The sequence below is a fragment of the Heteronotia binoei genome, chromosome 1 (assembly GCF_032191835.1).
Source record: "Heteronotia binoei isolate CCM8104 ecotype False Entrance Well chromosome 1, APGP_CSIRO_Hbin_v1, whole genome shotgun sequence".
NCBI classification, from domain to species: Eukaryota; Metazoa; Chordata; class Lepidosauria; order Squamata; family Gekkonidae; genus Heteronotia; species Heteronotia binoei.
Window position 1 is genome coordinate 285675331 of NC_083223.1, and position 26516 is coordinate 285701846.

Genomic DNA, 26516 nt, shown 5'->3' on the forward strand with positions numbered 1-26516 from the left:
ACTGGCGGGGCCACTGGCCTGATCCAACAGGGCTTCTCTTCTGTTCTTATGTGACACAGAGTGTTGGACTGGAGGGGCCACTGGCCTGATCCAACAGGGCTTCTCTTCTGTTCTTATGTGACACAGAGTGTTGGACTGGATGGGCCACTGACCTGGTCCAACATGGCTTCTCTTATGTTCTTATGTGACACTGAGTGTTGGACTGGATGGGCCATTGGCCTGATCCAACATGGCTTCTCTTATGTTCTTATGTGACACAGAGTGTTGGACTGGATCCAACATGGCTTCTCTTATGTTCTTATGTGACACTGAGTGTTGGACTGGAGAGACCATTGGCCTGATCCAACATGGCTTCTCTTATGTTCTTATGTGACACAGAGTGCTGGACTGGAGGGGCCACTGGCCTGATCCAACAGGGCTTCTCTTATGTTCTTATGTGACACAGAGTGTTGGACTGGAGGGGCCACTGGCCTGATCCAACAGGGATTCTCTTTTGTTCTTATGTGACACAGAGTGTTGGACTGGAGGGGCCACTGGTCTGATCCAACATGGCTTCTCTTCTGTTCTTATGTGACACAGAGTGTTGGACTGGAGGGGCCACTGGCCTGATACAACAGGGATTCTCTTCTGTTCTTATGTGACACAGAGTGTTGGACTGGATGGGCCATTGGCCTGATCCAACAGGGCTTCTTTTATGTTCTTATGTGACACAGAGTGTTGGACTGGATGGGCCAATGACCTGATCCAACATGGCTTCTCTTACGTTGGATCAGGTCATTCTCTTCTCTTCTCTTATGAGCAGTGAAGTGGCCAAGTTTGCGGATGACACTAAATTGTTCAGGGTGGTGAGAACCAGAGAGGATTGTGAGGAACTCCAAAGGGATCTGTTGAGGCTGGGTGAGTGGGCGTCAACGTGGCAGATGCGGTTCAATGTGGCCAAGTGCAAAGTAATGCACATTGGGGCTAAGAATCCCAGCTACAAATACAAGTTGATGGGGTGTGAACTGGCAGAGACTGATCAAGAGAGAGATCTTGGGGTCATGATAGATAACTCACTGAAAGTGTCAAGACAGTGTGCGTTTGCAATAAAAAAGGCCAATGCCATGCTGGGAATTATTAGGAAGGGAATTGAAAACAAATCAGCCAGTATCATAATGCCCCTGTATAAATCGATGGTGCGGTCTCATTTGGAGTACTGTGTGCAGTTCTGGTCGCCGCACCTCAAAAAGGATATTATAGCTTTAGAGAAGGTGCAGAGAAGGGCAACTAGAATGATTAAAGGGCTGGAGCACTTTCCCTATGAAGAAAGGTTGAAACGCTTGGGACTCTTTAGCTTGGAGAAACGTCGACTGCGGGGTGACATGATAGAGGTTTACAAGATAATGCATGGAATGGAGAAAGTAGAGAAAGAAGTACTTTTCTCCCTTTCTCACAATACAAGAACTCGTGGGCATTCGATGAAATTGCTGAGCAGACAGGTTAAGACGGATAAAAGGAAGTACTTCTTCACCCAAAGGGTGATTAACATGTGGAATTCACTGCCACAGGAGGTGGTGGCGGCCACAAGTATAGCCACCTTCAAGAGGGGTTTAGATAAAAATATGGAGCACAGGTCCATCAGTGGCTATTAGCCACAGTGTATGGAGCACAGGTCCACCAGTGGCTATTAGCCACAGTGTATGTGTGTATATAACATTTTTTGCCACTGTGTGACACAGAGTGTTGGACTTGATGGGCCGTTGGCCTGATCCAACATGGCTTCTCTTATGTTCTTATGTTCTTATGTTCTTATGTGACACAGAGTGTTGGACTGGATGGGCCATTGGCCTGATCCAACATGGCTTCTCTTATGTTCTTATGTGACACAGAGTGTTGGACTGGATGGGCCACTGGCCTGATCCAACAGGGCTTCTCTTCTGTTCTTATGTGACACAGAGTGTTGGACTGGCGGGGCCACTGGCCTGATCCAACAGGGCTTCTCTTCTGTTCTTATGTGACACAGAGTGTTGGACTGGAGGGGCCACTGGCCTGATCCAACAGGGCTTCTCTTCTGTTCTTATGTGACACAGAGTGTTGGACTGGATGGGCCATTGGCCTGACCCAACATGGCTTCTCTTATGTTCTTATGTGACACAGAGTGTTGGACTGGATGGGCCACTGACCTGGTCCAACATGGCTTCTCTTATGTTCTTATGTGACACTGAGTGTTGGACTGGATGGGCCATTGGCCTGATCCAACATGGCTTCTCTTATGTTCTTATGTGACACAGAGTGTTGGACTGGATACAACATGGCTTCTCTTATGTTCTTATGTGACACTGAGTGTTGGACTGGAGAGACCATTGGCCTGATCCAACATGGCTTCTCTTATGTTCTTATGTGACACAGAGTGTTGGACTGGAGGGGCCACTGGCCTGACCCAACAGGGATTCTCTTCTGTTCTTATGTGACACAGAGTGTTGGACTGGATGGGCCATTGGCCTGATCCAACAGGGCTTCTTTTATGTTCTTATGTGACACAGAGTGTTGGACTGGATGGGCCAATGACCTGATCCAACATGGCTTCTCTTATGTTCTTATGTGACACAGAGTGTTGGACTGGATGGGCCATTGGCCTGATCCAACACAGCTTCTCTTCGGTTCTTATGTGACACAGAGTGTTGGACTGGATGGGCCACTGGCCTGATCCAACAGGGCTTCTCTTCTGTTCTTATGTGACACAGAGTGTTGGACTGGCGGGGCCACTGGCCTGATCCAACAGGGCTTCTCTTCTGTTCTTATGTGACACAGAGTGTTGGACTGGAGGGGCCACTGGCCTGATCCAACAGGGCTTCTCTTCTGTTCTTATGTGACACAGAGTGTTGGACTGGATGGGCCACTGACCTGGTCCAACATGGCTTCTCTTATGTTCTTATGTGACACTGAGTGTTGGACTGGATGGGCCATTGGCCTGATCCAACATGGCTTCTCTTATGTTCTTATGTGACACAGAGTGTTGGACTGGATACAACATGGCTTCTCTTATGTTCTTATGTGACACTGAGTGTTGGACTGGAGAGACCATTGGCCTGATCCAACATGGCTTCTCTTATGTTCTTATGTGACACAGAGTGCTGGACTGGAGGGGCCACTGGCCTGATCCAACAGGGCTTCTCTTATGTTCTTATGTGACACAGAGTGTTGGACTGGATGGGCCACTGGCCTGATCCAACATGGCTTCTCTTCTGTTCCTATGTGACACAGAGTGTTGGACTGGAGGGGCCACTGGCCTGATCCAACATGGCTTCTCTTTTGTTCTTATGTGACACAGAGTGTTGGACTGGAGGGGCCACTGGCCTGATCCAACATGGCTTCTCTTTTGTTCTTATGTGACACAGAGTGTTGGACTGGATGGGCCACTGGCCTGATCCAACAGGGCTTCTCTTCTGTTCTTATGTGACACAGAGTGTTGGACTGGATGGGCTACTGGCCTGATCCAACAGGGCTTCTCTTCTGTTCTTATGTGACACAGAGTGTTGGCCTGGAGGGGCCACTGGCCTGATCCAACAGGGCTTCTCTTATGTTCTTATGTGACACAGAGTGTTGGACTGGATGGGCCACTGACCTGATCCAACAGGGCTTCTCTTATGTTCTTATGTGACGCAGAGTGTTGGACTGGAGGGGCCACTGGCCTGATCCAACATGGCTTCTCTTCTGTTCTTATGTGACACAGAGTGTTGGACTGGAGGGGCCACTGGCCTGATCCAACAGGGATTCTCTTCTGTTCTTATGTGACACAGAGTGTTGGACTGGATGGGCCATTGGCCTGATCCAACAGGGCTTCTCTTCTGTTCTTATGTGACACAGAGTGTTGGACTGGCGGGGCCACTGGCCTGATCCAACATGGCTTCTCTTATGTTCTTATGTGACACAGAGTGTTGGACTGGATGGGCCATTGGCCTGATCCAACATGGCTTCTCTTATGTTCTTATGTGACACAGAGTGTTGGACTGGATGGGCCACTGGTCTGATCCAACAGGGCTTCTCTTCTGTTCTTATGTGACACAGAGTGTTGGACTGGCGGGGCCACTGGCCTGATCCAACAGGGCTTCTCTTCTGTTCTTATGTGACACAGAGTGTTGGACTGGAGGGGCCACTGGCCTGATCCAACAGGGCTTCTCTTCTGTTCTTATGTGACACAGAGTGTTGGACTGGATGGGCCATTGGCCTGACCCAACATGGCTTCTCTTATGTTCTTATGTGACACAGAGTGTTGGACTGGATGGGCCACTGACCTGGTCCAACATGGCTTCTCTTATGTTCTTATGTGACACTGAGTGTTGGACTGGATGGGCCATTGGCCTGATCCAACATGGCTTCTCTTATGTTCTTATGTGACACAGAGTGTTGGACTGGATACAACATGGCTTCTCTTATGTTCTTATGTGACACTGAGTGTTGGACTGGAGAGACCATTGGCCTGATCCAACATGGCTTCTCTTATGTTCTTATGTGACACAGAGTGTTGGACTGGAGGGGCCACTTGCCTGATCCAACAGGGATTCTCTTCTGTTCTTATGTGACACAGAGTGTTGGACTGGATGGGCCATTGGCCTGATCCAACAGGCCTTCTTTTATGTTCTTATGTGACACAGAGTGTTGGACTGGATGGGCCAATGACCTGATCCAACATGGCTTCTCTTATGTTCTTATGTGACACAGAGTGTTGGACTGGATGGGCCATTGGCCTGATCCAACATGGCTTCTCTTATGTTCTTATGTGACACAGAGTGTTGGACTGGATGGGCCACTGGCCTGATCCAACAGGGCTTCTCTTCTGTTCTTATGTGACACAGAGTGTTGGACTGGCGGGGCCACTGGCCTGATCCAACAGGGCTTCTCTTCTGTTCTTATGTGACACAGAGTGTTGGACTGGAGGGGCCACTGGCCTGATCCAACAGGGCTTCTCTTATGTTCTTATGTGACACAGAGTGTTGGACTGGATGGGCCACTGACCTGGTCCAACATGGCTTCTCTTATGTTCTTATGTGACACTGAGTGTTGGACTGGATGGGCCATTGGCCTGATCCAACATGGCTTCTCTTATGTTCTTATGTGACACAGAGTGTTGGACTGGATACAACATGGCTTCTCTTATGTTCTTATGTGACACTGAGTGTTGGACTGGAGAGACCATTGGCCTGATCCAACATGGCTTCTCTTATGTTCTTATGTGACACAGAGTGCTGGACTGGAGGGGCCACTGGCCTGATCCACCAGGGCTTCTCTTATGTTCTTATGTGACACAGAGTGTTGGACTGGATGGGCCACTGGCCTGATCCAACATGGCTTCTCTTATGTTCTTATGTGACACAGAGTGTTGGACTGGAGGGGCCACTGGCCTGATCCAACAGGGCTTCTCTTATGTTCTTATGTGACACAGAGTGTTGGACTGGAGAGGCCAATGGCCTGATGCAACATGGCTTCTCTTTTGTTCTTATGTGACACAGAGTGTTGGACTGGAGGGGCCACTGGCCTGATCCAACAGGGCTTCTCTTCTGTTCTTATGTGACACAGAGTGTTGGACTGGATGGGCCATTGGCCTGATCCAACATGGCTTCTTTTATGTTCTTATGTGACACAGAGTGTTGGACTGGATGGGCCACTGACCTGATCCAACAGGGCTTCTCTTATGTTCTTATGTGACACAGAGTGTTGGACTGGATGGGCCAATGGCCTGATGCAACATGGCTTCTCTTTTGTTCTTATGTGACACAGAGTGTTGGACTGGATGGGCCACTGGCCTGATCCAACAGGGCTTCTCTTCTGTTCTTATGTGACACAGAGTGTTGGACTGGATGGGCCACTGGCCTGATCCAACAGGGCTTCTCTTATGTTCTTATGTGACACAGAGTGTTGGCCTGGAGGGGCCACTGGCCTGATCCAACAGGGCTTCTCTTATGTTCTTATGTGACACAGAGTGTTGGACTGGATGGGCCACTGACCTGATCCAACAGGGCTTCTCTTATGTTCTTATGTGACGCAGAGTGTTGGACTGGAGGGGCCACTGGCCTGATCCAACATGGCTTCTCTTCTGTTCTTATGTGACACAGAGTGTTGGACTGGAGGGGCCACTGGCCTGATCCAACAGGGATTCTCTTCTGTTCTTATGTGACACAGAGTGTTGGACTGGATGGGCCATTGGCCTGATCCAACAGGGCTTCTTTTATGTTCTTATGTGACACAGAGTGTTGGACTGGATGGGCCAATGACCTGATCCAACATGGCTTCTCTTATGTTCTTATGTGACACAGAGTGTTGGACTGGATGGGCCATTGGCCTGATCCAACATGGCTTCTCTTATGTTCTTATGTGACACAGAGTGTTGGACTGGATGGGCCACTGGCCTGATCCAACAGGGCTTCTCTTCTGTTCTTATGTGACACAGAGTGTTGGACTGGCGGGGCCACTGGCCTGATCCAACAGGGCTTCTCTTCTGTTCTTATGTGACACAGAGTGTTGGACTGGAGGGGCCACTGGCCTGATCCAACAGGGCTTCTCTTCTGTTCTTATGTGACACAGAGTGTTGGACTGGATGGGCCATTGGCCTGACCCAACATGGCTTCTCTTATGTTCTTATGTGACACTGAGTGTTGGACTGGATGGGCCATTGGCCTGATCCAACATGGCTTCTCTTATGTTCTTATGTGACACAGAGTGTTGGACTGGATACAACATGGCTTCTCTTATGTTCTTATGTGACACTGAGTGTTGGACTGGAGAGACCATTGGCCTGATCCAACATGGCTTCTCTTATGTTCTTATGTGACACAGAGTGTTGGACTGGAGGGGCCACTGGCCTGATCCAACAGGGATTCTCTTCTGTTCTTATGTGACACAGAGTGTTGGACTGGATGGGCCATTGGCCTGATCCAACAGGGCTTCTTTTATGTTCTTATGTGACACAGAGTGTTGGACTGGATGGGCCAATGACCTGATCCAACATGGCTTCTCTTATGTTCTTATGTGACACAGAGTGTTGGACTGGATGGGCCATTGGCCTGATCCAACACAGCTTCTCTTCGGTTCTTATGTGACACAGAGTGTTGGACTGGATGGGCCACTGGCCTGATCCAACAGGGCTTCTCTTCTGTTCTTATGTGACACAGAGTGTTGGACTGGCGGGGCCACTGGCCTGATCCAACAGGGCTTCTCTTCTGTTCTTATGTGACACAGAGTGTTGGACTGGAGGGGCCACTGGCCTGATCCAACAGGGCTTCTCTTATGTTCTTATGTGACACAGAGTGTTGGACTGGATGGGCCACTGACCTGGTCCAACATGGCTTCTCTTATGTTCTTATGTGACACTGAGTGTTGGACTGGATGGGCCATTGGCCTGATCCAACATGGCTTCTCTTATGTTCTTATGTGACACAGAGTGTTGGACTGGATACAACATGGCTTCTCTTATGTTCTTATGTGACACTGAGTGTTGGACTGGAGAGACCATTGGCCTGATCCAACATGGCTTCTCTTATGTTCTTATGTGACACAGAGTGCTGGACTGGAGGGGCCACTGGCCTGATCCAACAGGGCTTCTCTTATGTTCTTATGTGACACAGAGTGTTGGACTGGATGGGCCACTGGCCTGATCCAACATGGCTTCTCTTATGTTCTTATGTGACACAGAGTGTTGGACTGGATGGGCCGTTGGTCTGATCCAACAGGGCCTCTCTTATGTTATTATATTCTTCATATTGCAACAAATCTTTAGTAAGTAAACCAGTAAAGAATGTATTTCATTCCCCCCCCCCCTTGTACTTTTACCCAGCACAGAAGCATTTCTCTCTCTGTTGGGTGGCCCATGGTTGGGGGAGAGAACGAGAACCTGTTTATTGTTGGGGGGGGGCTTCCTGTCAGTGAAGAAAGCCCTGTCTCCCCAAGACCCCCAGAAGAAAAACAGCCTGATCCCTGCAGGCTGAGAGAAGGTGTTGAAGGGGCTGAAGCCCTGCGTGGTATTTGACAACCAGTGGAGTTCTGTTATTAGTCGAGGGCGGGGGTCTGCTTCTTTGCTGGGTGGGTATCTTCAACCCCCCCCCCCCAAAAAAAATGCCTTCTGCAAATCCTGGGTGTGAGTCGCTGCCAGGCCGTGCTTGACTGTAGACTGGGGGTTGCTTTCTGCTCTCTGGCGGGCAGCTGGAAGTGTCTGGGCATCTTTGATGGCTGGTGGCTTTGTGACGGTGTGATGCTTGTGTGTCCATGGCAGAGCCAGTGTGGTGTAGCAGAGATACACTTCATGCATCTGATGGAATAAGCTGTGACTCATAACAGTAGGTTGGAATAAATTTTGTAAGATGTTCAGATGTTTTGGGTGGAGATATTGGGCCCTCTGGGCTACTTAAAAGTGTGTGTGTGTGTGGGGGGGGGGGGGGGGTTCTGTCAAACACACACCCCGCCCCCGGGGTCAAAACCATGATGTAGATTTCAAAGTGGAGTGAGAAATAAGGGAGGGAACCAGAGTGGGACATGTAATATCAGGAGGCTTGAACTACCCTCACAATGACTGGGTAAACATGTGCTCACATCTCAGTAGAAGTGAGGTTCCTGGACACCACACATTAGTTGCTTCCTTTATTTATAGCCAGTCTTTGTTGCTGCAACTTAGAACATAAGGAGAGCTCTGCTACATCAGACCAATAGTCCATCTAGTCCAGGATCCCCTCTCACATAACCAGTTCCTCTAACAACAGGGCAGAGAGGCTGGGGTTGTCCCCTGACGTTGCCTCCTGGCCATTCTGGGATTCAGAGGCTGCTGCCACCTCAGTCACTGTGGCTAGTAGCCATTGATAGACTTCACCTCCATTAATCTAATCCCATTTTATCCCCTCTTATCTGGGAGAGCCGGGTTTGATTCCCCACTTGCAGCTGCCGGAATGGCCTTGGGTCAGCCAGAGCTCTGGCAGAGGTTGTCCTTGAAAGGGCAGATGCTGTGAGAGCCCTCTCAGCCCCACCCACCTCACAGGGTGTCTGTTGTGGGGGAGGAAGGGAAAGGAGATTGTAGGCCGCTCTGAGACTCTGTCCTTGAAAGGGCAGCTGCTGGAAGAGCTCTCTCAGCCCCGCCTGCCTCACAGGATGTCTGTTGTGGGGGAGGAAGGGAAAGGAGACTGTAGGCCACTCTGAGACTCTGTCCTTGAAAGGGCAGCTTTTGTCAGAGCTCTCTCAGCCCCACCCACCTCACAGGGTGTCTGTTGCGGGGGAGGAAGGGGAGGGAGATTGTAGGCCGCTCTGAGACTCTGTCTTTGAAAGGGCAGCTTTTGTCAGAGCTCTCTCAGTCCCACCCACCTCACAGGGTGTCTGTTGTGGGGGAGGAGGGAAAGGAGATTGGAGGCCGCTCTGAGCCTCTGAGATTTAGAGTGGAGGGTGGGATATAAATCCAATATCATCATCATCATCATCTTCTCCTCCTCCTCCTTGCTGTTAATTCCTGTGGCCACCACTGCATCCTCTGGTAGCAACTTCCGCATTTTAATTGCTTCCTGAGTAAAGGAGGATTTCCTTTTGTCCCTCAGCTTCATGGGATGCCCTCCAGTTCTGGCATTAGGGGAGAGGGAGAAAAAGTTCTCTTGCTCAATTCTCTGCCTCATGCATAATGTTATAGGCCTCTCTCCTGCCCCGCCCCTTAGCCTCATGTCCCACCCACACCCCCATCACCCCCACCGTGGTCCTCCTCCTCCCCCTCCATATTTGACCGCCCTCCCCTGTAAAAGAGGCGCAGGGCAGTGTCCATCAGTGAAAACATTCAAATATTAAATTCCCAGTAGCAACAATAAAAGAGGAAGACGAGCAAGAAGCATTTGTCACCTCCGTAGGCAGCAGGAAGCCGGTGGCCAGGGAGGCAGCTGGGCCGCTGGATGACAAAGGAGGGAAGGCCCCAGCCTGCTTAGCAGGACTGCCCAGGTGACACACCTGTGATGGCTGGTGAGAGGCCTCCTTCCCAGGCCCGAACTGGGGGGGGGGGGGGTGGAATCCCTGGCAACCCTGGTGAGTGGAGTGGAAGAGAACTGGAAGGCTGAGAGGGCAGGAGAGGTGCTGGGACCCTCTAGAGGAGGGGCTGGCTTCCAAATCAGCCCGGGGGCTCCTAGTCAGAGGGAAGAACAGGATCCCGCCCCCCACCAGCTGTATCATTTGTGGCTGTCTTTCAGCCTTGGGAAAGGCTCATAAATGTCTGTGTCGCCCTCTTGGCCACGTTTGCTGTAAACAGGAGGAGGCTGCTAAAGAAATATGCACTGCAAACACGGAGATCCTTATCATCTCTGGGCCCCTCCCCCTCCGGCTTTGCCTTCTGGGCTGGTCCTCCATCCTCCCTCTCGGCCACATGGGCAGGGCGACCCCTTGTCTTTAATGAATGTGTGCATGTGTGTGTGTGTGTGGGGGGGCTTTTCTCACCCCTTCACAGCAACCTGCTAGGATGGCATCGTCTGTGCAACTCTGCAAAGAAGCCCCCAGTCTCTGTGACTTTCCCCACCATCCCTGGAGCAGTCCAGGTAGCCTGCGGAAGCCACAAGGACCACCTGTCTGGGCCAGAATGACAGAATTTATATGGGCTCACGGCCAGGACTTCTGAGTTGGCAAAGAAGGTATACAAACGATTGTAAAAAATGTAAGAGCATCTCCCCTGACCTGAATAGTGCAAGGCACTCTGCCCTGTTGTTGGCCCTCCAGAGGAACTGGTTGGCCCCTGTATGAGACAGGAGGCTGGACTAGATGGACCCTCTTTGGTCTGACCCAGCAGGGCTCTTCTGATGCTCTTCTCAGGGGAAGGCCTCAGCCTCTCTGCCCCATTGTTGGCCCTCCAGAGGAACTGGCTGGCCACTGTGTGAGACAGGAGGCTGGACTAGATGGACCCTCCCTGGTCTGACCCAGCAGGGCTCTTCTGATGCTCTTCTCAGGGGAAGGCCTCAGCCTCTCTGCCCCATTGTTGGCCCTCCAGAGGAACTGGTTGGCCACTGTGTGAGACAGGAGGCTGGACTAGATGGACCCTCCCTGGTCTGACCCAGCAGGGCTCTTCTGATGCTCTTCTCAGGGGAAGGCCTCAGCCTCTCTGCCCTGTTGTTGGCCCTCCAGAGGAACTGGTTGGCCACTGTGTGAGACAGGAGGCTGGACTAGATGGACCCTCCCTGGTCTGACCCAGCAGGGCTCTTCTGATGCTCTTCTCAGGGGAAGGCCTCGGCCGCTCTGCCCTGTTGTTGGCCCTCCAGAGGAACTGGCTGGCCACTGTGTGAGACAGGAGGCTGGACTAGATGGTCCCTCCATAGTCTGACCCAGCAGGGCTCTTCTGATGCTCTTCTCAGGGGAAGGCCTCAGCCTCTCTGACCCGTTGTTGGCCCTCCAGAGGAACTGGCTGGCCTCTGTGTGAGACAGGAGGCTGGACTAGATGGACTCTCCCTGGTCTGACCCAGCAGGGCTCTTCTGATGTTCTTCTCAGGGGAAGGCCTCAGCCTCTCTGCCCCGTTGCTGGCCCTCCAGAGGAACTGGTTGGCCACTGTGTGAGACAGGAGGCTGGACTAGATGGACCCTCCCTGGTCTGACCCAGCAGGGCTTTTCTGATGTTCTTCTCAGGGGAAGGCCTCAGCCTCTCTGCCCCATTGTTGGCCCTCCAGAGGAACTGGTTGGCCACTGTGTGAGACAGGAAGCTGGACTAGATGGACCCTCCCTGGTCTGACCCAACAGGGCTCTTCTGATGCTCTTCTCAGGGGAAGGCCTCAGCCTCTCTGCCCCGTTGTTGGCCCTCCAGAGGAACTGGTTGGCCACTGTGTGAGACAGGAGGCTGGACTAGATGGACCCTCCCTGGTCTGACCCAGCAGGGCTCTTCTGATGCTCTTCTCAGGGGAAGGCCTCGGCCTCTCTGCCCTGTTGTTGGCCCTCCAGAGGAACTGGCTGGCCACTGTGTGAGACAGGCGGCTGGAATAGATGGACCTTCCCTGGTCTGACCCAGCAGGGCTCTTCAGAGGTTCTTCTCAGGGGAAGGCCTCGGCCTCTCTGCCCTGTTGTTGGCCCTCCAGAAAAACTGGCTGGCCACTGTGTGAGACAGGAGGCTGGACTAGATGGTCCCTCCATAGTCTGACCCAGCAGGGCTCTTCTGATGCTCTTCTCAGGGGAAGGCCTCAGCCTCTCTGCCCCGTTGTTGGCCCTCCAGAGGAACTGGCTGGCCTCTGTGTGAGACAGGAGGCTGGACTAGATGGACCCTCCCTGGTCTGACCCAGCAGGGCTCTTCTGATGCTCTTCTCAGGGGAAGGCCTCAGCCTCTCTGCCCTGTTGTTGGCCCTCCAGAAAAACTGGCTGGCCACTGTGTGAGACAGGAGACTGGACAAATGGACCCTCCCTGGTCTGATCCAGCAGGGCTCTTCTGGTGTTCTTCTCAGGGGAAGGCCTTGGCCTCTCTGCCCTGTTGTTGGCCCTCCAGAGGAACTGGCTGGCCACTGTGTGAGACAGGAGGCTGGAATAGATGGACCTTCCCTGGTCTGACCCAGCAGGGCTCTTCAGAGGTTCTTCTCAGGGGAAGGCCTCGGCCTCTCTGCCCTGTTGTTGGCCCTCCAGAAAAACTGGCTGGCCACTGAGTGGGACAGGAGGCTGGTCTAGATGGAGAATCACTGGTCTTATCCAGCAGGGCTCTTCTGATGTTCTTCTCAGGGGAAGGCCTCAGCCTCTTTGCCCTGTTGTTGGCCCTCCAGAGGAACTAGCTGGTCTCTGTGTGAGACAGGAGGCTGCACTAGATGGACCCTCACTGGTCTGACCCAGCAGGGCTCTTCTGATGTTCTTCTCAGGGGAAGGCCTTGTCCTCTCTGCCCTGTTGTTGGCCCTCCAGAGGAACTGGCTGCCCACTATGTGAGACAGGAGGCTGGACTAGATGGTCTGACCCAGTAAGGCGCTCCTGATGTTCTTCTCAGGGAAAGGCCTCGTTCTCTCTGCCTTGTTGTTGGCCCTCCAGAGGAACTGGCTGCCCACTGTGTGAGACAGGAGGCTGGACAAGACGGACCCTCACTGGTCTGACCCAGCAGGGCTCTCCTGATGTTCTTCTCAGGGGAAGGCCTTGGCCTCCCTGCCCTGTTGTTGGCCCTCCAGAGGAACTGGCTGCCCACTATGTGAGACAGGAGGCTGGACTAGATGTACCCTCTCTGGTCTGACTCAGTAAGGCTCTCCTGATGTTCTTCTCAGGGGAAGGCCTCGGCCTCTCTGCCCTGTTGCTGGCCCTCCAGAGGAACTGGTTGGCCACTGTGTGAAACAGGGGGCTGGACTAGATGGCCCTCACTTGTCTGACCAGCAGGGCTCTTCTGAGTTTCTTTTGCTCTTAAATTCAACCTCCATCTACCCCTGCTCGCTTTCTAACACACTTGGTGGATGCAAGGGGAGGTGCCATGAGGGCTCTGGCTGCCATGTTGAATGCCTTAGATCCACTGAGTTTTTTTCCTGAGCAGAGATTGGCAGTTTTTGTATGGAAAGATCAAGTTAGCAACAGCTCTCCCTTGACCTTCCAGCCGAAAGCATGAAGCTGGAGGCCACGGTGCTTCAATGGGGTGGGTGGGTTGCTGGATTTCCCACAGAAAGCAAGCTGAGTGCGGGGGGTGGGTGAGCTGCCTTTCACTTATCCCTCCAAGTCCTATGAGGAAAGGTTGAAGGAGCTGGGGATGTTTAGCCTGGAGAGGAGGCGGCTGAGAGGTGATAGGATCACCATCTTCAAGTACTTGAAGGGCTGTCATCTAGAGGATGGTGTGGAATTGTTTTCTGTGGCCCCAGAAGGTAGGACCAGAACCAATGGGTTGAAATGAAGAAGAAGAAGAAGAAGAAGAAGAAGAAGAAGAAGAAGAAGAAGAAGAAGAAGAAGAAGAAGAAGAAGAAGAAGAAGAAGAAGAAGAAGAAGAAGAAGAAGAAGAAGAAGAAGATATTGGATTTATATCCCGCCCTCCACTCCAAAGAGTCTCAGAGCGGCTCACAATCTCCTTTACCTTCCTCCCCCACAACAGACACCCTGTGAGGTGGGTGGGGTTGGAGAGGGCTCTCACAGCAGCTGCCCTTTCAAGGACAACCTCTGCCAGAGCTATGGCTAACCCAAGGCTATTCCAGCAGTTGCAAGTGAAGGAGTGGGGAATCAAACCCGGTTCTCCCAGATAAGAGTCCGCACACTTAACCACTACACCAAACTGGCTCTCAAAAGAGTTTCCGGTTCAACGTTAGGAAGAACTTCCTGACCGTTAGAGCGGTTCCTCAGTGGAACAGACTTCCTCCGAGGGAGGTGGTGGGCTGTCCTTCCTTGGAGGTTTTTCAACAGAGGCTAAATGGCCATCTGACAGCAATGAGGTTCCTGTGAATTTAGGGGGAGGTCTTTGTGAGTTTCCTGCCTTGTTCAGGGGGTTGGACTAGATGACCCTGGAGGTCCCTTCCAACTCTATGATTCTATGACTGTTAAGAGTGGTTCCTCAGTGAAAAAGGGTTCCTCTTTGGGAGGTGGTGGGCTCTCCTTCCTTGGAGGTTTTTCAACAGAGACTAGATGGCCATCTGACAGCAATGAGGATCCTGTGAATTTAGGGGGAGGTGTCTGTGAGTTTCCTGCATTGTGTAGGGGGTTGGACTAGATGACTCTGGAGATCCCTTCCAACTCTGTGATTCTATGACTGTTAAGAGCGGTTCCTCAGTGGAACAGGCTTCCTCCTTGGGAGGTGGTGGGCTCTCCTTCCTTGGAGGTTTTTCAACAGAGGCTAGATGGTCATCTGACAGCAATGAGGATCCTGTGAATTTAGGGGGAGGGGTTTGTGAGTTTCCTGCATTGTGCAGAGGGTTGGACTAGATGACCGTGGAGATCCCTTCCAGCTCCATGGTTCTAAGTCAGTGCCTGCTCATCTGTGAATGTGTTTGTGCATCATCATGAGTGAAGCACACAGGGGCCAAAGGGCAGCGGGGGGAGGGGGTAGCTGTGGGGTGAAGGAATGAACCCGCTCTGTGTGTGTGCAGGGGGGGGGGTGAGGCCTCCTCCTCACTCTGCCCTCTTCCTCAGTGTGCCCCTGCCAAGAAGGAGTCGCCTGCACCAGCTCCGGCGAGTGCTGCCACCCGGAGTGCCTGGGAAGTTGCAGCCGGCCCTGGGACAACCAGGCCTGTGTCACCTGCCGCCACTTCTACTTCAATGGCCTCTGCCTGCGCACCTGCCCAGACCGCACCTTCCAGTATGAGAGGTGGCGCTGTGTGACGGCCGAGCACTGTGCCAGTCTGCGCAAGGTCTCCGAGAACCCCCGGGAATCCTCCCAGTTCGTCATCCACCAGAAGCAGTGCCTCTCAGAGTGCCCCTCTGGCTACCAGAGGAAGGAGAGCAGGTAAGTGACCTCCGGCCTCCTCCTCCCCCTCCTCCTTCACAACCTCCTTCTCCCCCTCCACCACCACCTCCCCCTCCTCCTTCACCACCTCCTCCTCCTCCCCCACCACTTCCTCTTCCTCCCCCTCCCCTTCTTCTCCTCCCCCTCCTCCTCCCCCTTCTCCTCCTCCTCCTCCTCCCCTTCTCCTCCTCCCCCTCCTCCGTCACCACCTCCTCCTCCTCCTCTTCATTCAATTTGTGGATTGCCGAGGAGTCCTTGCTACTGCAGGGGTCTGCGGGAGGTACAATGTCTTTAAAGCAGCTGCAATAAAAGCATAATTTAACTTTAATTTGCGATTTATACCCCACTCTATCCTGCAAGGCGGGCTCAGAGTGGCTTACATGTCAAACATTTTTAAAGAGATGGCTGCTCCTTTGCAGGTGTGGGGGGAGGGGGGGCAAGCATGAAGCGAAGTGACAGAAAAGCCAGGTGTTCAATCCTGGGTTGGATGCAGGGTCCAACCAGGAGCTTTGTTGCTGCTACATGCCCACAAGACAACAGGGTGGGCTGCGACCCCTCTGAGAGCCTTGCCAAGAAGGCAGCCGAGGGCTGGGAAAGACCTGGAGATCTTGGAGGCGGAGGCTCAGGGGGAAGGATTCAGGGGGCCAAACACCCCAATAGAGTCACCCCGACTTCCACAGTGGCCACTGCTGTCTCTTGCCTGGAGGTCAGTTGTGACAGTGGGGGATCTCAGCCTCCACCTGGAGGTGGACCCCAGGCTAAGGGCAGTGGGGCTTCCTCCCCCTCCCTGTTTGGCCTTGCAAACCCCACCTGGATGTGGGCTACTCCGAGGGGTGTGTGTGTGTGAGAGAGAGAGAGCTGGTCCCAGCACAGAGAGGCTGAGCATGAGTCTCCCAGGAGGGTTAATTCTCTCCTAGCTGATGGTGGAAACGGAGGCGGGCTCAGAGGCTGGGGGGCACTCCTCAACAGCTGCTGCAGTTCAAGGGGGTGGGGGCATAGAGAGGGGGCACACCTGATCCTTGAGAGCTGCAGACAAACCACCCCCCCTCCTTCCCCCTCAAGGACATTTGTGGCAGCCTGTTGCTGATGAGTCCTGAGGCCGCAAGGTGGCACTGTTTGCTCTCAAGGCTTTCCTCCATCCCCAGGTGAGCTGCAGAGACCTGACGGCAGTCTTGCTCGCCCAGGTGGTTCTGTTGAGCCTCAGAGCATGAATGCAGTTGTGACTGTCCTTCCACACACACTGAATATTCCACTTTCAATGCACTTTAGCGGTCCTTTGCAAGTGAACACAGGAACCTCCACCTGCAAAGAGCCTGCAGGGTGCATTAGGCAGTGTGTGTGTGTGTGTGTGAGGGAGTGTTCTTTTACACAAACTGTGGGCAAAGAGCCATTTCAGCCCCATCTAAGAGTTTATAGGTCAGAGACAACCTTTTGAATTGCGCCTGTCAGAAACAGGCCTCCCGAGCTGGAGATGCCATCTCTCCGGGGTGCCACCGAGCAGCCTCGCGTGGGATTTTGTGCAGAGCAAAGGTTCTCTACAGTCTTCCGCCTGCACCCACTCAATTCTGTTGAGAAGCGGAAGTCCAGCTGCTAAGCGCCACCAGTGGAGGGATAATGACAAAATGGACGGGGAGAAAGACCAAACAACCAGAAAACACCAAATATCTCCCTTGTATAATGAAAGGAAAGGTCCCCTGTGCAAGCACCAGTCGTTTCCGACTCTGGGGTGACGCTGCTTTCACAACGTTTTCACAGCAGACTTTTTACAGAGTGGTTTGCAATTGCCTTCCCCACAGTCATCTACCCTTTCACCCCAGCAAGCTGGGTACTCATTTTAGCGACCTTGGAAGGATGGAAGGCTGAGTCAACCTGGAGCCAGCTACCTGAACCAGCTTCTGCTGGAATCGAACTCAGGTTGTGACTGTGAGCAGAGGGCTCCGACTGCAGTACTGTAGCTTTACCACTCTGCGCCACGGGGCTCTTATTGTATAATGAAAACAATGTACTAAATATCTCCAATGCATAAATAATACACAAAACACTAGTATTACTTATGAGAAAAATTCAAAATACACACACTGTTGCCAATAAATACAGTTCAGAATAACATAAACCAAACCACCAAGTTCCATTACAGTCCCAGGCTTCCAAGGAATAGGTAAAGACTTATACAACACTCAAAGGTGATAAAAATATATTCTCCAACTGTGCATAAAGTATGTTCTCGACGGAATTTTGATCGTTATGTTTCCCCTTTCGATTAATATCTCTGTCAAGAGATGCACATAGGCATAACTAAAAGCCTTTCCTCTGAGGCTCTCTAAACCATGTCAGCTTCCGAAATATTTATTTTAATACTGCTTATCTCTGGAGCCTTGCAGCCTCTGCAGTATTCAGGACTCAGCGGCACGTACTTCCTGCTGGGCCAGTGTGGGGATGATATCTGACCCTGGCCTCCTCCCGAGAGCCACTCCCAGCATCTGGCGACTCCCCCCCCCCCCCCATGGGATCTCACAACAGCCCCAGTGTAAAGCAGCCCTCGCTGCAGCTCAGGAAGAAGAGGGAGACCTGCTGTTGTGGGTGCAAATCCTGGCATTCCTGACTGCCGTCTTGGAAGGGCTGCTGTGGGCAGGGAGGTTGTAGGAGCCACACGCCTGAGCCTCTTTCCAGAGCCAAGTCTGCCCCCCCCCCCCCGCAGAGAGTCAGGAAGAAGGGAACGAAGGAGGAGGACTCCCAGCAGATACCAGCACAGGCAGCCATCCAGGGTTGCCAATGTCCAGGTGGGGCCTGGAGCTCTTCCAAAATGTAGCTGTCCTAAGAGCAGTGCCCACAAGGAGTTCTTGTACTGTGAGAAAGAGAAGCCCTGCTCCCTCTGCCTTCTCCATCTCCTGCAGAGCTTTGTAATCCTCTCTGATGTCACCCCTCAGTCGTCATTTCCCCAGACTAAAGAGCCCCAACTTCTGCAACCTTTCTTCATAGGGAAAGTGTTCCAACCCTTGCATCATTCTAGTTGCCCTTTTCTGCATCTTTTCCAATGTGGTAATATCCCTTTTGAGAGGGGCGACCAGAATTGTACTCAGTATTCCAAATGAGGCCGCACCATCGATTTATGACAGGGGTGTTATGATACAGGCTCTTCTGTTTTCAAGCGTCGTCTCCTTCTACTGTCTGCACCATCTATTGCCCTCCCTCACAATGGGCTAAAACCTACAATGAGCTGGAAAACTGAAAGATGTGCCTGCCCACCTGTGTATATTTTTTCAGTTATGTTTTATTCGTATATTATTAAGTTATTGTTGTATTTAACTATTTTACCGTGACTGTGATCCTCCCTGAACCCGCATGGGAAAGGGCAGAATATAAATTGACCAAATAAATAAAATAAATGAAAGCCCCTTCAGAAAAAGAAGAAGAAGAAGAGCAGCTAATATTCTGCTAGGCTGATGCTGAAGGCATGTCCTGGGACAGCTCGCATTCTGATCGGAAAACACCACAAACCAGAGTCCTGGCGGGTTGCCCCCACCCCCAATTTCCCAGGGTCCATGCTGCCCACGCCTGCCCAGAATCCTGCCAGGGCTTGCTCTGGGTTGGGTTGTCTGTCTTGGAGGGTGGGGAGAGGCACAAGCTGGAACTCTGTGTGGCTCTGGGCTCAACCTCACGGGGATCTCCAGGCAAAAAACAGGGTTGGAGTCAAAGCAAAAATTTCTTCATGAGGGATGGCCACCCAAAGACAAGGTGAGAGAAAAGTTTGTGCAGTTGAGCCCAGAGAGTCCCCCCCCACACACACACACACAGCTAGCCAGCTTCCTTCTGCCTCTCCCAGGCAGGTCCCTGCCTCATAATTCTCCCCCCTCCCTCGCCTTCAGCATCGTCTGCCACAGGTGTGAGGGGCTGTGCCCAAAGGAGTGCAAAGTGGGCACCAAGACTGTGGACTCCACGAGGGCAGCGAAGGACCTCTCCGGCTGCACCCTGATTGAGGGCAACCTGATCATCAACATCCGCCGGGGAGGTGAGTCTCTCTGGACTGCAGGTGGGTGCCTGCCTGGCCCTCCTCCCCAAAGGACCAGGGCTCTGTGCAGCCCAATCCTCCCTCCCTCCCTCCTCCCTCCCTTTCCCCCTCCCTCCCTCCCTCCCTTCCTTCCCCCCTCCTTTCTCCCTCCCTTGCTTTCCTCCCTCCTTCCTTCCCTTCCTTGCTTCTTTCCTTCCCCCCTCCCTCCTTCCTTGCTCCCTCCCTTCTTTCCTTCCCCCCTCATTCCCCCTTCTTCCTCCCTCCCTTTCTTCCCTTCCTCCCTCCCTCGCTTTCCTCCCTCCTTCCTTCCTTCCCTTCCTTGCTTCTTTCCTTTCCCCCTCCCTCCTTCCTTCCCCCCTCATTCCCCCCTTCTTCCTCCCTCCCTTCTTCTTCCCTCCTTCCTTGCTCCCTCCCTCCACCAAAACAAGCCCCAGCCTGCCAAGAATTCAAGGCTGTGGCGAAATGACCCCTCCGGCTCTTTGTCTGGGCCAGACAGATTGGGGGATGGACTCAGGCGGCCTCAGTCCTCTGCAGCTGGATGGCCACAATTAGGGCCCGTTGACGGCCTCTTCTGGCCTCTTCTCGTTTCTCCACCGGACCCTTCAAAACATAGGTTCTGTAGAACTCTCTGCTGCCACCAGCAGGCTATGGCTAGAATTGCAGCCTGATGGCTTGCTATAAGAACATAAGAACATAAGAGAAGCCATGTTGGATCAGGCCAACGGCCCATCAAGTCCAACACTCTGTGTCACACAGTGGCAAAAAATTTTATATACACACATACACTGTGGCTAATAGCCACTGATGGACCTGTGCTCCATATATTTATCTAAACCCTTCTTGAAGGTGGCTATACTTGTGGCCGCCACCACCTCCTGTGGCAGTGAATTCCACATGTTAATCACCCTTTGGGTGAAGAAGTACTTCCTTTTATCCGTTTTAACCTTTCTGCTCAGCAATTTCATCGAATGCCCACGAGTTCTTGTATTGTGAGAAAGGGAGAAAAGTACTTCTTTCTCTACTTTCTCCATCCCATGCATTATCTTGTAAACCTCTATCATGTCACCCCGCAGTCGACGTTTCTCCAAGCTAAAGAGTCCCAAGCGTTTCAACCTTTCTTCATAGGGAAAGTGCTCCAGCCCTTTAATCATTCTAGTTGCCCTTCTCTGGACTTTCTCCAATGCTATAATAACCTTTTTGAGGTGTGGCGACCAGAACTGCACACAGTACTCCAAATGAGACCGCACCATCGATTTATACAGGGGCATTATGATACTGGCTGATTTGTTTTCAATTCCCTTCCTAATAATTCCCAGCATGGCGTTGGCCTTTTTTATTGCAGACGCACACTGTCTTGACATTTTCAGTGAGTTATCTACCACGACCCCAAGATCTCTCTCTTGGTCAGTCTCTGCCACTTCACACCCCATCAACTTGTATTTGTAGCTGGGATTCTTGGCCCCAATGTGCATTACTTTGCACTTGGCCACATTGAACTGCATCTGCCACGTTGACGCCCACTCACCCAGCCTCAACAGATCTCTTTGGAGTTCCACACAATCCTCTCTGGTTCTCACCACCCTGAACAATTTAGTGTCATCCGCAAACTTGGCCACTTCACTGCTCACTCCCAACTCTAAATCATTTATGAACAAGTTAAAGAGCATGGGACCCAGTACCAAGCCCTGCGGCACCCCACTGCTTACCGTCCTCCACTGCGAAGACTGCCCATTTATACTGACTCTCTGCTTCCTATCAGAGTGCCCAAACTCTCTGAGCGTGCAGCCATCTTTGGGCAACACCCAAAGGGGTGGAGCCAGTCACAAGATGTCTGGGAGGGAGGTCAGGCATAACTCTAATGGAATCTCTTCAGCATTTTAGGCAGAATCCCTGTTTAACAGGTTGCCTTTTAAAACGAACATTTTGTTTAAAAGCAGTTTCGTACCTCCAGTCCTGCAGTGCTATGGGCAACTTTTAAAACTCTCCAGCAGCCAATCAGGAGCCCTGCTGGCAAAAGCCCCCTCCCCGCAGCATCACCCACTTTTGAAAAACATTGGGCAGGTGCCAAGACCAAGGAGGCCCTGCTGGAGGGACCCCCGTGCTACTCAAGTTCCAGACCCTCCTTGATGGAGTCTGGGAGGCACGGGGGGGGGGGGGGGGAGTCTTGCAGCCTCACTTGTCAGAGGCATTCTTCATCCAGCTGGGGCTCCTGGCTTCTCTTGTGTTCTTTGGTCCACATGAGCCAAGTGATGGGTGTGGAGACCCAATGGCTGCCATTTCAGAAAAAAAGAAGCATTTATCAATAAGCATACGAGCAAGGCAGAGATGCCACAGTGAAAGCGTAGAGCTGAAAAGCTGGTGCTGCTCTCCTAAGGGGCACCCATCCTCTACACGCCCCCCCTCGTGAACCCTGCCAAGGGTGAAGAGAGGGTTATGCACAGGGCAACCTTCTTAGCACACCCTCCGTCTTCTCAGGTTGCCTTTTCAGTTGCCCTACGGGATGTTTTATGGCCTCTCCCTCCAGCTTAGAGCCTTTTTTAGCCAGGCTGTTTGCAATGGCCTCTTGGGCTTAACCCCGGAGAACTCTGGGCCAACCATCGCAAAGAGAAGCTAAGTGGAAAACTGGTCTTCCCGCCTCAAGCCATGGGGGTGGGTGGGGAGAGAAGCTCCCTGCTCCGTCAGGCTCACGGACGGTCCCTCGTCCCTTGCAGAGAACCTGGCCTCAGAACTGCAGGGCAGCCTGGGCCTGATTGAGACCATCACAGGCTTCCTGAAGATCAAGCACTCCTTCGCCCTCATCTCCTTGGCCTTCTTCAAGAACCTCCGGCTCATCCGGGGAGACTCCATGGTGGACGGGTGAGCCTGGCCGGGGGTGGGGTGGGGTGGAGGGGAGCGGGTGTTTGGGCAGGCTCCTTGGCCACACCTGACCCTGATGCAGATCCCCAAACGGGCCCCTCCAGATGCAGCACGGAGCTCTTGGGGGGGAGGGCTCTCTCTCTCTCTCTGTCTGCAGTGTGCCCTGGGCTGGCCTCCTGCCCCCTCCGCAGAGCCGGGGGTCACCTTTGCCCTTGGCTTTGTCCTCAGCAATTACACCCTCTACGTTTTGGACAACCCCAACCTGCAGCAGCTGTGGGACTGGAGCCACCACAGCCTCGCCATCCCCGTGGGCAAGATGTACTTTGCGTTCAACCCCAAGCTGTGCCTACCCGAGATCTACCGCATGGAGGAGATCAGCGGCACGAAGGGCAGGCAGAACAAGGCCGAGATCAACCCCCGCACCAATGGCGACAGAGCATCCTGTGAGAGCCTCCCCCCCCTCCCCTCTCCCAGCACAGCTCCGGGCTGGGGCAGCCTTGCGGGGTGGGGAGGGGGAAAGGCCGGAGCAGGAGACTTCCTACTGGCGGGGCCCCTCTGCGGGCAGCCAGAGGGGAACACGGCAGGCCTTTCCCAAGGCGCCTGTCAGGAAAGAGGGCTCTATTTGGAGCTCTCTCAGCAGCTGCTGCACCCCCTCCCCCTCCTCCAGGTAAGACCCAGACCCTGCGCTTCGTGTCCAACCTCACCGAGTCTGACCGCATCAGCCTCAAATGGGAGCGCTACCAGCCGCCCGAGTACCGAGACCTCCTGAGCTTCATCGTCTACTACAAGGAGTCGTAAGTCCTGCACAGAGTGGGGCAATCTCGCAGCCCCTCCGCACACCTCTGGAGATTTGGGGTTTGGGGAGGGGAGGGGCTTCAGGGGACAGCTCCAAGTAGGCAGCAGCCGTGTTGGGCTGAAGTAGGAGAACAAAATAGGGTCAGAAGGGAAGCTTCCGTGTGCTCTCGAAGCCCGCTTCATCAGACGAGGAGTCGGGTCCAGTGAGCAAAGCCACACAGAGCTGGTAGGCAGTGGCTCAGAATGCAAACTGGTACAAATTTAAGATCCAAGGACAGAATAGTGAAATTATCTGGTAGGGCGTGGTTTGCAATGCAAGTTTAAGATTCAATGACAGAATAGTCAAATTAACAAATGGAGCCAACCTTTCATCTGAGCAGTCTGAGCATGCAAAAGCAATAAAACAGTAATCATCCGAAGAGGCCGTTCCTCCAGGGGGCCTGAGCTCTGTCACCTCACCTGGACATCAGCTGTAATCCCGGGAGATCTCCAGCCACCCCCTGGAGGTTGGCAGCCCTCGTGAGCAAGGGGTTGCACCCCCCCCCCCCCGCTGCAGCTGCCTGGCCCTGCGTTGGGCCACCTGGGCAGGGCTTTCATTTTGAGGGAAGGTATTTGGATAGTGCTCAAAGGGGCAGCAGCTGCCAAGCTCTGGCTTTCGGGGTTGGGGGTGGGGCTTGGCCGGTGTGCTCCTCCAGGGGACCTGGGTGGCCCCGGGGCAGAGATGCCAGCTGTCGCTGACCGCCCGGCTGCTCAGAGCTGGACGTTTCTGGTGTCTGCACTGCCCAGCCTGGCCCTGAAGCGCTGACTGCCCGGCTGGGTCCCTCCTTCCCTCCCTCCCCGCAGACCTTTCCAGAACGTGACGGAATACGTGGGCCAGGAGGCCTGTGAGGCCAACAGCTGGAACGTGGTGGACGTGGACCTGCCGCTCAGCAGCGACCAGGAGCCGGGGGTGGTGCTGCAGGCCCTCAAGCCCTGGACCCAGTACGCCCTCTTTGTGCGCGCCATCACCCTCACCACTGCCGAAGAAGGGCGCAACTATGGGGCCCAGAGCGAGGTGGCATACATACGCACTCTACCTGCAGGTACGGGGGGGGCAGCCCCTGCAGAGGAGGTGAACGGAAGAGCCGCAGGGCCTGGGGCTTCTGCCCCCCACCCCACCCCGCCTGCAGCGAACAGAGATCAGCTACCTCTGAATCCCCCCCCCCCAAAAAAGAATGACCTTTTCTGCCCCTGGCAGTCCTCCCGCAGAGCAGAGCGAGGCCTGGGCTCTCCTGAGGCAACCCTGGAGGCGGGGGCAGCAGAGCAGCGGGGCAGGGAGGGCTGGAGGGGGGGCTGCCAGGGCCGCATTAACAATTAGGCCAAGTAGGCACTGGCCTATGGGCCCCCAGGCCATCTTCTCTCCCCAGTCCCCCCCCCCTGCTTGCAGCCCTCCCAGCAACTGAGCTGCCGGGTGCAGTCGATGCGTGCGTCATGGCCAAGCTTGCCTCTCCACCTCTCCCCCACAGCTCTGGCAAAGGGGCTTTTGAGAAGGGGCCTGCAGGCTGCAGTGGGGGCCGCAGGCAGCAGCTCCAACTCGGAGATAATTTGCAAGGGGGCCCCCAAGGTTTTTGACTGCCCAGGGTCCTCCACGGGGTTTTAGCTGGCCCTGGTGGCTGCATCTCTGCCCAGGGTGGGAGATCCCAGCCCTCCACCCTCTCCAGAAGCCCTGCCGCCCTCTCGGAGAGCCAGGCTGGTGTAGCGGTGACGTGCGCGGACTCCGATCTGGGAGAAGCGGTTTGGATTCCCCACTCCTCCACTTGCAGCTGCTGGAATGGCCTTGGATCAGCCAGAGCTCTCTTGTCTGGGAGAACCGGGTTTGATCCCCCACTCCTCCACTTGCAGCTGCTGGAATGGCCTTGGATCAGCCAGAGCTCTCTTATCTGGGAGAACCGGGTTTGATCCCCCACTCCTCCACTTGCAGCTGCTGGAATGGCCTTGGATCAGCCAGAGCTCTCTTATCTGGGAGAACCGGGTTTGATTCCCCACTCCTCCACTTGCAGCTGCTGCAATGGCCTTGGATCAGCCAGAGCTCTCTTATCTGGGAGAACCGGGTTTGATCCCCCACTCCTCCACTTGCAGCTGCTGGAATGGCCTTGGATCAGCCAGAGCTCTCTTATCTGGGTGAACCGGGTTTGATTCCCCACTCCTCCACTTGCAGCTGCTGCAATGGCCTTGGATCAGCCAGAGCTCTCTTATCTGGGAGAACTGGGTTTGATTCCCCACTCCTCCACTTGCAGCTGCTGGGATGGCCTTGGGTCAGCCAAAGCTCTCTTATCTGGGAGAACCGGGTTTGATTCCCCACTCCTCCACTTGCAGCTGCTGGGATGGCCTTAGGTCAGCCAGAGCTCTCTTATCTGGGAGAACCAGGTTTGATTCCCCCCTCCTCCACTTGCACCTGCTGGAATGGCCTTGGGTCAGCCAGAGCTCTCTTATCTGAGAGAACCGGGTTTGATTCCCCACTCCTCCACTTGCACCTGCTGGAATGGCCTTGGGTCAGCCAGAGCTCTTATCTGGGAGAACCGGGTTTGATTCTCCACTCCTCCACTTGCACCTGCTGGAATGGCGTTGGGTCAGCCAGAGCTCTCTTATCTGAGAGAACCGGGTTTGATTCCCCCCTCCTCCCCTTGCAGCTGCTGGAATGGCCTTGGGTTAGCTGTAGCTCTCGCGGAGTTGTCCTTGAAAGGGAAGCTGCTGTGGGAGCCCTCTCAGACCCACCCACCTCACAGGGTGTCTGTTGTGGGGGAGGAAGGGAAAGGAGATTGTGAGCCGCTCTGAGACTCTTCGGAGTGGAGGGCGGGATATAAATCCAATATCTTCATCTACCTCACAGAGTGTCTGTTGTGGGGGAGGAAGGTAAAGGAGATTGTGAGCCGCTCTGAGACTCTTCGGAGTGGAGGGCGGGATATAAATCCAATATCTTCATCTACCTCACAGGGTGTCTGTTGTGGGGGAGGAAGGGAAAGGAGATTGTGAGCTGCTCTGAGACTCTTCGGAGTGGAGGGTGGGATATAAATCCAATATCTTCATCTGCCTCACAGGGTGTCTGTTGTGGGGGAGGAAGGGGATGGAGATTGTGAGCCACTCTGAGATTTGGAGTGGAGGGCGGGACATAAATCCAATATCTTCATCTTCCCCTGGGCATGGGCGCCCTCCTCCTCTCCCTTTCTGCCCTCTGGGTCTTCATCTGAGGAGAGGGAGGAGGCTGGCCCCACCTGCCGGCTCATGCTGGCCATCTTGTAACCCCCCCTCCCTCCCCTGCTTTGCAGCACCCACCGTGCCCCGGGATGTCATCTCCATGTCCAACTCCTCTTCTCACCTCATTGTGCGATGGAAGCCCCCCACCCACCCCAATGGCAACCTGACCTACTACTTGGTTTTGTGGCAGCAGCTGGTGGAAGATGCTGAGCTGTACATCAACGACTATTGCCACAAGGGTGAGTAAGCGGGGTGGGGGGGGGAAGGAGGCACCTCTGGAG

The 26516-nt window shown here is 53.7% G+C and overlaps 1 protein-coding gene across 1 annotated transcript in view; it reads left to right on the top strand.

Moving 5' to 3' along the window:
* INSRR (insulin receptor related receptor) overlaps positions 1–26516 on the top strand; it is a 74952-nt gene that overhangs the window by 25838 nt on the left and 22598 nt on the right. The window contains 7 exon segments of the mRNA XM_060261303.1: positions 15029–15341; positions 19208–19350; positions 22062–22206; positions 22435–22649; positions 22874–23000; positions 23845–24083; positions 26307–26474. Of these exon segments, the coding sequence (XP_060117286.1) occupies positions 15029–15341; positions 19208–19350; positions 22062–22206; positions 22435–22649; positions 22874–23000; positions 23845–24083; positions 26307–26474 (1350 nt within the window).